Consider the following 12,828-nt stretch of genomic DNA (forward strand, 5'->3'; position numbering starts at 1 on the left):
TGTGTGTGTGTGTGTGTGTGTGTGTGTGTGTGTGTGTGTGTGTGTGTAGCTGGACTGAATCCAAACATGAATGTAAACTGCATGGAGGTTGGGGGTTTGTCCCTAAAGGAGCCCCCTCAGCCCCAATCCCGCCTGTCCCAGTGGACACACTCCAACTCCATGGACAGCCTCTCTGGCAACTCCTCAAACATGGAGAACAACCTCAATAAGCACGGTATGTCAAAGAAAAACATAGACAGGCATACACACATCATACAAATGAAACCACCTTTAGCATATCCTATGAAGGTATCTCATAAATAAATCTCAATGCCATCTTAAATAAATGCGCACATTATACAGATTCTGTACAGTCCCCCTGCACATGTGTTGTAAAGTACAACAAGGCAGCTAATATGTTGTATAATGACCACTATAATTCAACAGGGATTTGAATTATATATATAAAAAAAGTCATTCCTTTTAGTATATGCAATAGTTCTTTGAGATGGATGGACTTTTGGGATTGTTAGGGATATTTGCAAATGGTTTATAGCTAAGACTGTAACATTATCAATCATAATCAGTAATGTCAGCCACCTGTCCTCACACATTTGACCTGATCAGACTTTGCAGATGGGGAATTTAACAGCATCTTTTATTGAAACACTTGAGGTGTCAAAAGCCTTTTCTCTGTGTGTTTGTTGTTTTCACACATTCTAACTGCAAACTCATTCTCAGCTAAAACAGAAGCAGCTCAAGCTCTTCTTATATTTGAGCCAATGTGGTACCACTGAAGTACATACACACAAAACACACATGAATAATGTTAACCATCTGAGATAAGAAACTAACTCACACTCTCTTGTTAAATGAAATTTGAAATATTCTCAGCTCTGGGCATTCCCCCTGGAGAGTCTTAAGGACTTATTGGAGCAAGCTGACAATAAGGAAATACAATAATCCAGCGGGGAAGTAACATTAGGTTAAAGTCATATTCTCCTATTTGTCTTTGCATATACTAGGTGCCATATCTGCTGCCTCTACCCTGTGCCCCCCTGGTAAGCCCCCCCAGCTGGAGGACTCATACAGCCCTTACAATCTAATGTCCAACTCTGAGTCCCCCAACAGCCCCCTGGTGCCCTCGGACAGCTGGGGACAGGGCAAGAACCCCAATGAAAAGATCTCCAATGGGACCAACATTAACTGGCCCCCAGGTGAGGACAAGATGCATTTAAATATCCCTAACCATAATCATGGATTTACCACCATAGCTTCAACCTGCCTGAAGGTCCCTTTCAGCCAGAGTAATTGAAATCACCTGTGTCAATAGTGATACTGGCAGCAGAGGTGTTACTGATAGCATTTACAATGGTTCGGTTTTATTCAACTGTCCCATGTCATGACGTATGACAGTGTGACAGTGAGCCAGCATGCACAACACCAGGACCCTGAGACTGAAGCAGCTAAATGGAATTCAGACATCATTCATTTTATTATTTACACTTGTGCTTTTCCTATTGGTACATGTAAATGTCTTCTGTGAAAACAGCCTGTGGTCAACTGCAATTCCACCGTGTGTTTTGAGAGTCTAATTTGTGGCCCTCAGCAAGAGCAGAAGCTACTGTAATAGCAACTAATGGGCATCCAAATAAAAAACTAAAGAGGAAAACATAAATACACAAAAAGAGAAATATTTTGGCTTGGGGACAACTCTGTATTGTAGGACCTCCAAATACTATGTTAAAGGTTTTGACTACAATGTAAAAAAGAGGAACTGCCTAATTCATTAAATATGTTCTATACCAGTTGCAGGGTTGTGTGACTTGCTTGAACTGTGGGAAAGTCATGAGATGGCGAAAAGTTTGAGATCTGACACTTTTTAAAATCCTTAATTAAGCACTTTATTAAGCATTTTATTTTGCTCCATTAGAGTTCTGCCCAGGTGTGCCATGGAAGGGTCTTCAGAACATCGACCCTGAGAATGACCCCAACATGACCCCTGGCAGCGTCCCCAGCGGTCCCACCATCAACACCAACATCCATGACGTCAATCGATATCTGCTGCGGGACAGGAATGGAGGTATGAACTAAAGCAAGGCCACACACGTTCATTTTAAGACCAATAGTCCTAAACCAAACACATGCTGTGTAAAGTGAAACAGATTATTCAATTAATAATTACTTCACTTACACATGCTGACCAATGTTACTATTTCGGCTACGCCACAAGCCACAATATCATGTGGTTGAACTGATGCATATATGAAGTTACTTGTTTTTTCTTTCTCTCGGTCTATGGTCACAACACTGTTACTTCTACAACCATATAGCCACTTCCCCAGCTCTGCCACTTCAGAATGGCTCTCTGCCTCCAACCAGCAGTGACTGGCCAGTCAGTGGCTACTCTAGCTCTTTCAGTCTGTCGTCCTCTGATGGAGACGGCTCAGGTACACATCCAGAGTGTCTTCCCTCCATGTGCTGACCTGCCAAACCTCTCCTCATCCCAATGGGAGCCCTGATGCAACACTTAGTCTTGGTTTTAGGCTCCCTACTTATCCTAAACCTTACCTAACCCCTGACCCAAGTTTATGACCTTTCTTTTACATCAAGTGATGCCTAAACTTGTGCCCTCAGTGCCTTTAGACAACACCTGACAGCAACCTCACCTAAATGTAACCTTCACCCATCAGTGCCTCTTTGACCCAACCCACAAAACAAAATAAGCCTCACCCCGCCGGTCATGACATCAGTACACTCTCTCTCTCTCTCTCTGTGTGTGTGTGTGTGTGTGTGTGTGTGTGTGTGTGTGTGTGTGTGTGTGTGTGTGTGTGTGTGTGTGTGTGTGTGTGTGTGTGTGTGTGTGTGTGTGTGTGTGTGTGTGTGTGTGTGTGTGTGTGTTTTTTAAATATACAGTTTTTAGACACTATTGTTTATACTGGTAGAGTCTATTTAACTAATGTTCTTGTTTTTGCATTTACACAAAATTTGAAGGAATTCAGAGATTTCACATAAGTCCAGAAAAGCGGTACATGAAACTGAAACATAAATTTGAAAATATGAATATTGGACCTAGTAGCCTGTAACTAACTTAGTTGTAACATCACATCTTTGTCTGTTACTGATTTTCTGTCCTCAATCTCCCCACCCTCTCTCCATGTAAAGGTAAACTGTCTGACATGAAGTCCACCTGGTCCCCAGGGCCCATCTCCCAGAGCCAAGCCTCTCTGTCCCATGAGCTGTGGAAAGTCCCTCAGGGGCCGCGCAGCAACGCAGCCCCTTCCCGCCCCCCGCCAGGCCTCACCAACAACAAGCCCTCTTCCACCTGGGGTGGAAACTCTCTGGGCCTGGCCCAAGGCTGGAGCGCCGCCTACTCCTCTGGTGAGCACTCTCCTCTAAACTACAATGCACTTGTTTAATTTCTATTAGCAGCATCTAAAGGAAATGACTACCCCCGTCACAAAGTCATGCACCGTTCCTCCAGACTTTTCAAACAACCTGCCTTTCTGACTGCATTTCAAAGCATAAAATAAAAAATAAAAAAAGACACAAAAATGTTGCATCTTTTTATTAGTTAGTTGGCCAAATAAATTCTGTACATGTTAACCATTGCTAAGTCCATTCAAACTTCTAAGTCTGAGGTTTCACTTCAAAGTGTTTCAGGACTAGATCTCTTAAAAATATATTAACATCATTACAATCTCCAGTCCATTAACTTTTGAAGAAACAAACCTGTTGCTGCAAATCTGTTATTTCCAATGAGATTAAATTAAGAAGTATCAACATAGCCTTTATTTCACACCCAGCAAACACAGATGTGACTGAAGATGTGTACTTGTGCCGAAGTTCACAGCTGTGACTGTGCGCTGACAGCACTTGCTATATAAAGGCTGGGGGAACACACCCTGCCAAACTGACATTTTGAGGTTTACCGGCTCTGCGAGAAGCTTCATTAAACATCATATATGTGACCTTGTTTTGACATAACACGTCTGAGTTCATGCAGATTAAAGAGGAAAGAGTACTTTTAGTTATGTAGGCAAGAAATTGTGTGTGTGGAAATAGATAACAGTTGGTGGAAGGCGTGTTCATCTGTTGTTTAAAAAGTTAAACTCTCTGACCTTGAGCCCAGAGCTCCCAGGCCCCCATAGAGATTAAAAGCATTACAGTCTTCACACACATGATTACACAGGAAATTACTATTATAAGCATACTGTCATTTCACTTTGACTCTATTTGTCCCATACTCAATTTGTCTTCACATTTGCCTACAGTATTGAACCAAGTTCTCATGAGTGTAATGGGAAAATAATTGCTTTTAAATCACAAATGCACTGACATTTCATCATGGCAAACTGCAGCTCTGCGACTTTACTTTTTCTTCTTACACTTAATACTTAACATTATATTTGACATTTCTGTTACAGAGGGAACCACCTGGAGTACTGACAGCTCCAACAGGACCAGCAGCTGGCTGGTGCTTAGGAATCTCACCCCACAAGTATGTCCTCTGTGCTGCTAAGTCTTGCTAGATTGAAGCCACAGTGTATTATGAGTAAAGCCAACCTATAAATATGAGCATTTCAAAGATAGATCTGGTCAAGGATTGATGTCTCAAACAACCCATCTGATGGCTTAGGGGGTAGGATACTCAAAATGTAACAAATATGATTCTGCGCTTTTAGTTTGCCTTCTAGCAAGTGTGATACAAAACACGAGATAGAAAAAAATGACAACATTCTAAAAATACAAAAATAGAGCGTTTACAGTGAATAAGGGAAATAAATAGTGACTGAAAATACAGTGTAATGCAGCTGATTAAACTCAGATATTAGCTGTAACTGCAGTTTGTAATGCACTTGTGTTTTCCATTGTGCTCCAGATTGATGGTTCCACTCTGCGAACCCTGTGCATGCAGCACGGCCCCCTGATCACATTCCATCTCAACCTGACCCAGGGGAACGCTGTGGTGCGCTACAGCTCCAAGGACGAGGCTGCAAAGGCCCAGAAGTCTCTGCACATGTAAGCCTCAGCAGAGTCTCTTATATCAGCCAAAGTGGGATCCCAATAGCCAACAGAAACTAAGGAATTTCTTTCTCAACTTCCCATGCCTTTTTATATTAATGTAGCTAAAGCAGCCATTACAGAGAAAGAGAATTGGAAACACTAGGGAAAAAACCTAATGGTTCTGCTTTCTTAAAGGTGTTTTCCCATCATGAGAACAGTTTAGCTTTTTGCATGTGTATAGTTATGTTATTTTTGTATCTGGGCAGTCACATGAAAGAGGAGGTGGCGAGTCATGCTATTGTCAGCTGTATTGTAATATTACTGTGGTTATTGTAATAATCAAAGTGAAATGGAAGGAAAGACCAGTGCAGAGACGGTCTGGAGGCACATTGGCTGTCTTTAATCTTAGGTTTGTCCTTAATTTTGCTTTGCTAATAGTGGCAGCCACTGCAGCTGGTTGTCATGGAAACAAAATAAAAGATGCGCGACCCACTTTTCATTATCAGCAGCACGAAATGTGGTTATGGCAGAGCACAAAAAAAGCATGGTAAAACCCTAAAAAACCACTACGGTTTGCTTGAAAAGTATGTCAGCTATATGCTGTGCCATTTCATGACAAAAAAACTATTAGTTCCTTATTTTTGGTTGAATTATCATTGTAAGACTGATTTCCTCTTTTGTCCTCTCTAAGGTGTGTGCTTGGAAACACCACCATCCTGGCAGAGTTTGCCGGTGAGGAGGAGGTGAACCGCTTCTTTGCACAAGGCCAGTCGCTGGGGGCTAACACCACTAGCTGGCAGGCCAACCCAGGAACCAATCAAAACCGGATGGGCGGGGCAGCACAGTCCCACTCTATTGGCCAGTGGAGCAGCAGCGGTGGCGGTGGAGGCAAGCCCAGTGGAGGCGACCTGCTGTGGGGCGGTGTGCCCCAGTACTCCAGCCTGTGGGGGCCGCCAAACGGAGAGGACGCCCGCGTGATCGGGAGCCCAACTTCCATTAACACCCTGCTGCCTGGAGATCTGCTGAGTGGGGAGTCCATGTAGGATGATGCCACAATACACTAACCAACCAACCCACCACCACGTCATGTAAGCCATCGGTGGAGGGTGGGGTGGAAATAAAATACAACAAAAAAAAATATGAACAGGAGCAAAACCCAAGCAAATCATGTGGCGATAATCAGTATCAATTTGAACTGTTTTGAACTGTGAATTGTGAATCAGAAGGCCGGGGTCCCTACCACATAGACTGCAGACTCCAGTCCTTCTGTTTTGCTTTTGTCCTTTTTTGTTGTTTTTTTTCCTTTTGGTATTTTTGAAAACCATCGTATAAAACAAACTGAAATGAGACACAACACAAAGAAACCTTTCAAGTGTTTTAAGTTTTTCCATAAGTATACATGACATTCTGTGAGAATTTTTTTTTTTTAGGAGAAGCAATCAAAGCTGCCATCTGAGACTTTCCTTTTCCCTCCCCAAAAAAAAAATCATCCCAAAATAAGACTTAAAACAACCATTCCCAGCATGTCCATGGCCAATGATGTGGTTCAAAGACCTTTAGACTAGTTAACGTTTGTTTCTCAGCACTAATATTAGCCTTAAGTGCTCTCTGGCCCAGGTCCTTCCCAAGCCGCCTTTTTTAGTTTGTTTTGTAACTGAAGAAATAGCTGAAATCTTGCACAGTTTCACCTCTGAGCCAGCAAGTGGTACAGGACATGGCTGGTGACCAACTCTGTCACTGGGCAGTAAAAAAGGCCTGGCCACGTGACTGGCCCTACCAATCATCAGCTTAATTATTTAGATTTTGTATTCTCAAAGGGATTGACACAGCTGTTAAATGTTTTTTTTTTTTGTAGGTCTAGACCCAAGCGCATTTTTTGATATCTATCACATATAAGCTGAGAGAAGATTATTTGTCAACCTTGCTGCGTGTCTCCGTTTCCATACATGTCTATGTATGTCCGGTGGCACCTAATCATTGACATCAGCAAGCCCAGATCCTTCTGGTCACCTTAAACCCAGTCGCTTACTGATGCTTTGTTGAATTTTCTATTGTCGGATTTGTTATGAAGCCCAGCGGTCCATATGGTCTGCCAGTTTTCGGAGGAAAAAAAAGAACACAATTTCACCTTTAGTTACTTTGTGCAATATACACCATAGACTTTTCTTCCGTCCATACTCTATGTCCACCGGAGCTGGTTTTTCTTTTCTTTTAGTTTTTTTGATTGTTGCTGATTGCAGCAAAAGACTGGAACTTCAAAAACCTTTACCCCCTTTCAAAACTTGGATTCCCTCCAGGCCGCCAATCTCCCTGAAACTGTTGGGAAAACTCTGCAAAGAGGAAGAAGCAGCTGTTGAACTGTGCATGCAGCAAAGTGTACTAAAGAGTGACACTGGGTACACAATAATGCACACTTCCTCTCTGCCACAGCCACACCCAACAGAGACTGAATCTACCACAGTGGGATTGGATGGTTCTGGGTCTCTGGCACAATACCAAATAAGGTTTCTCCTAATGCAGTAGACCTACGAGTGTTCCTTGTGTTTGGTACTGTACAAACAGAAGAGACTAAGACTTTTATAAATTCAAAGGGTTTTATCATAGCACTTATGAAGAGCAAATCGCTTCAACTGCAATCCAATAAATCAAAAAAAGAGCATCATAAACATTGAAAACAAAAAAAAATACTGCTCTTTTATGTACTATATCTATTCCTTGGAAATGTGTCTGGCGTTGTTCCTCTGGTAGCAGGATGAAGGGAAACAAAACTGAAATGTACCATTGGACATTGGGGGGAAAAAAAAACTGCAGTCAATGATTTTTTATTTTTTTTTCCTTGTTCTTTGAACAATATCAAAGTGAATATCACTGTTACTCCAAATGTTAAGCCTTGTTCTGTTTGGAGGCACTAGACTTGCAACGTCAGCTGTCTCTGACACCCGCTGGCCAGTCAGCCAGTCGATGGGTGAGTCGGAGTGGGGTGGGGAGTGGGAGTGTCCACTGAGTGCCTCTCTGCTGTGGTCCTCTGGGTGTCAAGCGGCAGCCCCACAGCGCAGCACTTCCTCCTGGGCTCCACTTGACCCTCTCTCAGTCTGGCAAGAAATGCGGCTCCTCCAAGACCGGCCAATCGTGGTTCTCCGCCACACACGGCATCTCCAACGGGGACCCGCCACCGCTCGACCCTGCTGTCGTCCTGCCCTCTCCCCCATCTCTCAGTTCTTTGACACAAAGATCACTTTAGCTGGAAGATGTAATAGTCATATTTCTGGAATTTTTGCCAGTGTACTTTTTTTTTTTTTTTGGAAAAGATCATTTTGACTATTTTTTTCAATGTGTTATATTGTTATTTTTGTCTACATGCAGTGGTCTACAAAATACTGGCTGCTGAACTAGCCCTTCACTGTTCATATGCAGAAACACTTTGGTCAGAGGTGCCTCTGTATGTTCATCCTGTGTATTGAATGCAAAACGAGGATCAATACTACAGAGTTATTGATTGTCTATTTGTTTATAACTGATCATGCTTTTGTGTTTGACAGTATTCTGTAGTACTTCCAGGTAGTATCTTTAGGTTGTGTAAAAAAAAATAGGGTGTCTCAGACAGGGGTGTGGGTGTTTGTTGCTCTAAACTGCTCCGCGTGCCCACAGGCTGTCCCCCCTTGCCCTTTGCCTAGCTGCTACGCTATGACCTCCTCTCCTTCTCCACCTCAACCAGACCCAGTAGCCCTCCCCTGACCAGGCACCAACAGTCCCTCCTATCTGTTTCTATGCAAAAGACTAGAGGCTGGGGCCCTTTTACAGCCAAACCTGACTCGGGGAATAAGCACTCCTCCCAGAGCTTGGCACACCCTAACCTTGTCCCCTGTGCGCTTCTGTCAGCACTTCAGAATGGCCGCCGTTTCTGTAAAGTCAGGCTAAGCCACCAGAACACTGTCATATACTCAAGACCGAACACTTTATCAAAGGTCGGCCTTTTTCTCTGCGCTGAAGACACTTCTGTCCAGCTTGATCTCAGGGTAGGGGAGTAGATGATACCAAGTATAAGATGCAGCTCTCCGTATCTGTCCTTTCTACTGTGAGAGCAAAGTCTTAAATTAAAAGACCATCTGCGCAAAACAATATGTACGGACCTCATGCCTCGAACTTAATCCTAATTGGAAGGGAAAAGCCTTGTATTGAATTCTTTTCTCAAAAGATGGTCTATTGTTAATGTTTCGGGGCCCATTATTGCGTGTAAAAGTTGCCAACGTAATGTGCCAATATAAATTTGCTGTGTCATACTGTATCTGTATAAAGAGCACTTCTGTTCCCTGTTTGGAGGAGCTTTGATAACCTTTGCAGAGGGTGCAGCGGGGGACAGGAGGGATCAAACAAATGGCGGCAGCATCACACCCTTAAATGACTGAGATTTTTTTTTTTTATGCTTTTGTGGAGAATGCCCCATGCTAACGAGAAAATCTTTACTCAGTTGGGGGTTTCAGTTTGCTACAGTGCACAGTTGATGATGGGTAATCCCGGGTACATATTTTTTTAAAACCAAAAATGAAATCGCATTTTAACGTCATTTTTATGAAGTTTGACATAAAAATCTAAAAAATGGTAAAAAATCTAAGTGAAAAAAAATTCTATAATATGATAAAGCTCTGCACTTCTAGCTGAAACGTCTCTGGTCATCAGCTTCTACTACCCCTATCTAAAGGAGTAGACTGGTGGCCGGGGTGCCTTTTTGTGGATGCTGTATTTATCTCGTTTTTATGTTTGTGTCCTGCTCAAAGCGGGCCCACTGAACTGTACATTTCCACAGACCCAGATGGCTTGGGCCCACTGTATCAGCCTCACTCTCCTCACTCTGCATCAGCAGGAGGGGAGGGGCACATTTCAAGAGGTACAAAGTCTTAAAAACATTTAAAAAAATTTAAAAAATAAAAAAAACAAGAAAAACAAGAAAAACAAACAAGAAAACGGAAAAAGGCTACCTTTCAGGACTTGGAGTCCTGCAGCACACAAGCAAAAATCACTATTGCCTGTTTCTGTAACTGCCTTCATCCAAGCTCAGACAGACCCAATAGCCGAGGACCTCCCAGCATCCTGTACTAACTGGAGAACCCTGACAGGGAAGGGGGTTTCCCATGCTGCACCAGCATCGAGAGGTTCTCCTCTCTACAGCTCTGTTCTAGATAACAGTATATATGTATACACTACATATACTGTGAGTTTGGTGTGTGGTATCACCTCTTCAGACTTCTTGGATCGTAACCTCTGACACTTCATTTTTGTTTGAAAGGTCTTGGTTTAATACAACTGAAAAATGAGCAATATGTATTTCCCCGCAAATAAGTGATACGAAGGAAAGGATTTGGGTCGGGTGTAATTTGATACTTGATTGATTGAAAGCTACGTCTTTCTTATATGGAGTTGGATATGCACGTTCTGGTTTTGATGACATATTGCAGTACTTTGAAGTGCTTGTACTGTATATATGTGTATTTGTTTGTTAATTAGCCTGTCTAAAAGCCCAACCTATCCAGTCGATAAAAAAATCCCAAACATATCAAAGCAAGACAAAATATTGAACGCAAATACTTGAATCATGAAGCGCCAATAATGTAATGTGAAGTCAGTAATTCATTTCTTGTTCTCTCCATCTGACAGGTACACGTAGGGGCTTTTAATAAGTATAAAAAATTTATTGCATTAAGTTACAAATACAAAATCTTAAAAAAAAGAAAAAAAATGCAAAAGTCATCTTAGACGTGTGCTTGAAAGTCAGATGTTTGTATGAATGTGTGCGCAAGAAACTGTGTGTACCGGGCACATGGCCTGTTATGTTCCACTCAGTATGTTATATTTTTTTTGTCTGTTTTTATCTTCTTCTTTTTTGTTCTGTCAAAAACTATTCTGATAGACATTATTATCTTCTAATGTTGCACTGAGTGTCTTCTACCCCTCACTCAGCTAATGGTAGATAAACGAGTCTAAGTACGGAGGGGAGATGGTGACAATTCATGTGTACATGTTTACTCAAGGACTTAATGGATTTTTTTCATTCTATCTGTAAAAGGTTTATCTACCTTATAGTGGCTTTTATTGTGGAGTAATCCAGTACAAGGATTATCATTGAGTATTGCACCATTTTGTTCCAGTTATACAAAAAATTGCAAAAAAAAAAAAAAAAAAATTAAAAATACAAAAAAATTACAAAACAAAAAAAGGGGAAAAAAACAGAACTGTGGCCATAGATAGCTGTAGAAGGACTAGTAATCCCTATGTTAACTTCATGGAGAAAGGGATAAAGTGTGGGAGGTGAGTTTGTTACAAGACTCATTTCAGAGGTGCCTATATTTTCTTTTTTTGTTGCAAAAGCCACCTGTCGTTTACAAGCATTTCATTTGTCTAAAGTTCAAGGAAACAGGAATTTATAACAGGAATGTTGTAAAAAAAAAATTAAAATAAAGACATTTTCATTCTTCCATCAAATATGGACATGCAAATCTTGCAAAATGAAGATTTATGCTACTTTAAGAACTCTGGGATTGATCAGTGTTATGTTATATTTCAATTTTTAAGTTCTCTTTCAGTGTCGAAAGACTATCTCTGTATGTATTGAGTTGTGATTTTATGTTTCCTGTAAGCGACACAGTTTGCTCACTAACTTGCACACTCAAAAGATGTGGATTTTGTCTCAGGAAGGCCAGGGTTCCAGATACCAACTCCATAATTTCTAGGTTTAGTGTTTGTGTGAAAAAAAAAGCAACTGAAAAAAATTAAACTCCAAGCAAGCACTGAAGGTCATGAGTTTAACAGAATATAGAGAGTTCCATTATTTCTTTAAAGCAACAAAAAGTTTGTAGCAAGTTGTGTATTTACCAAATAAGACTGAGAATCAACTTTGAAAAAAGTGGAGTGCTTTACATGTGAAATCTAAGTAGAATTGCTTTACATTTAAACTGATCAATGGTTTGATTGTCAAAAAGACATGCAATTTGTATGTTATGACTTTAAAGTTTCCATCCTGTAGTCCAGGAGCATTGTGCAAGAAGTTTTTGTTTTGTTTGTTTTTAATCATCTCTCCTGTCTGTTAACATGTTCTTGTGACAGGTTTTTCAATCGTTGAGAGATTTCTTAACATGTAACAGTAGGTTTTCAGAGGTAGGTTGAAGTGGAGGAATAAAGCTGGTTTTTAAAGGATCATGATCTATGCACAAGTGGGAGGGAAGAGTCCAAACCCAGCTGCTATACTGCGGGTGTTTGTCGACTCAGACTCTGGGGTTCAGGGTTTGACGTAGGGTTGTTCTTGTTTTGTCTGTTGCTCAAATTTCCTCCACTCTACTTCCCTCCTCCTCATTATCATCGCCATCTAATGTTTTTTGCAATTCTACACATGCTGTGTAATCCTTAACCAATGAGCGCTTATCCTTCTGCTAAAGCACTGTGGGTTGTACTGAAAAAAAGCCCATGACTTTTAAGGCTGTCAGTTTTTTAAAGGGGAGGAGGGTGGGTGTGGGTGGGGGGGGGATGGGGGTACTTTGCCTTTCTCTTTACTTTGAAAAAAAAAAACATTAAGGAAAAATGTCTGTAACTGAAATACAAAGTTGTGGCTTTTAATGTTGTTCTTTTTTCTCCTCATAGAATGTGATTGTTAAGGACATGCACCGGAAAAAATGTTTCCATGAATTATGGAGCTTCTTTCGGACTATATTAATAAATTACAAATTTTCTTGGCTGTTATTAGGTGTCTTGTCCCTTCTTTTAATGGTTTTTTTGAAAAGTTCATAGTATAGTATGCCGTAAAAAGATATTTAAAAAAGTCATAGTATAGGATGTAGTAAAAAAAAAAAAAAA

The 12,828-nt window shown here is 41.2% G+C and overlaps 1 protein-coding gene across 3 annotated transcripts in view; it reads left to right on the forward strand.

Moving 5' to 3' along the window:
• Nucleotides 1–11,164, forward strand: part of tnrc6c2 (trinucleotide repeat containing adaptor 6C2) — a 61,427-nt gene extending 50,263 nt beyond the window's left edge. For 2 of the 3 annotated variants that reach the window (XM_039778501.1, XM_039778657.1), the window contains 8 exons: nt 50–214; nt 1,005–1,196; nt 1,913–2,062; nt 2,313–2,429; nt 3,145–3,360; nt 4,407–4,480; nt 4,862–5,001; nt 5,678–11,164. In XM_039778501.1, the coding sequence (XP_039634435.1) occupies nt 50–214; nt 1,005–1,196; nt 1,913–2,062; nt 2,313–2,429; nt 3,145–3,360; nt 4,407–4,480; nt 4,862–5,001; nt 5,678–6,029 (1,406 nt within the window). In that variant the 3' untranslated portion in view covers nt 6,030–11,164. The remainder of the gene's footprint in view (nt 1–49; nt 215–1,004; nt 1,197–1,912; nt 2,063–2,312; nt 2,430–3,144; nt 3,361–4,406; nt 4,481–4,861; nt 5,002–5,677) is intronic. The other variant, XM_039778578.1, reaches the window with a different exon arrangement.
• The last annotated feature ends 1,664 nt before the right edge of the window (nt 11,165–12,828 follow it).

Source organism: Perca fluviatilis, chromosome 1 (genome assembly GCF_010015445.1).
Source record: "Perca fluviatilis chromosome 1, GENO_Pfluv_1.0, whole genome shotgun sequence".
Classification (NCBI taxonomy): Eukaryota; Metazoa; Chordata; class Actinopteri; order Perciformes; family Percidae; genus Perca; species Perca fluviatilis.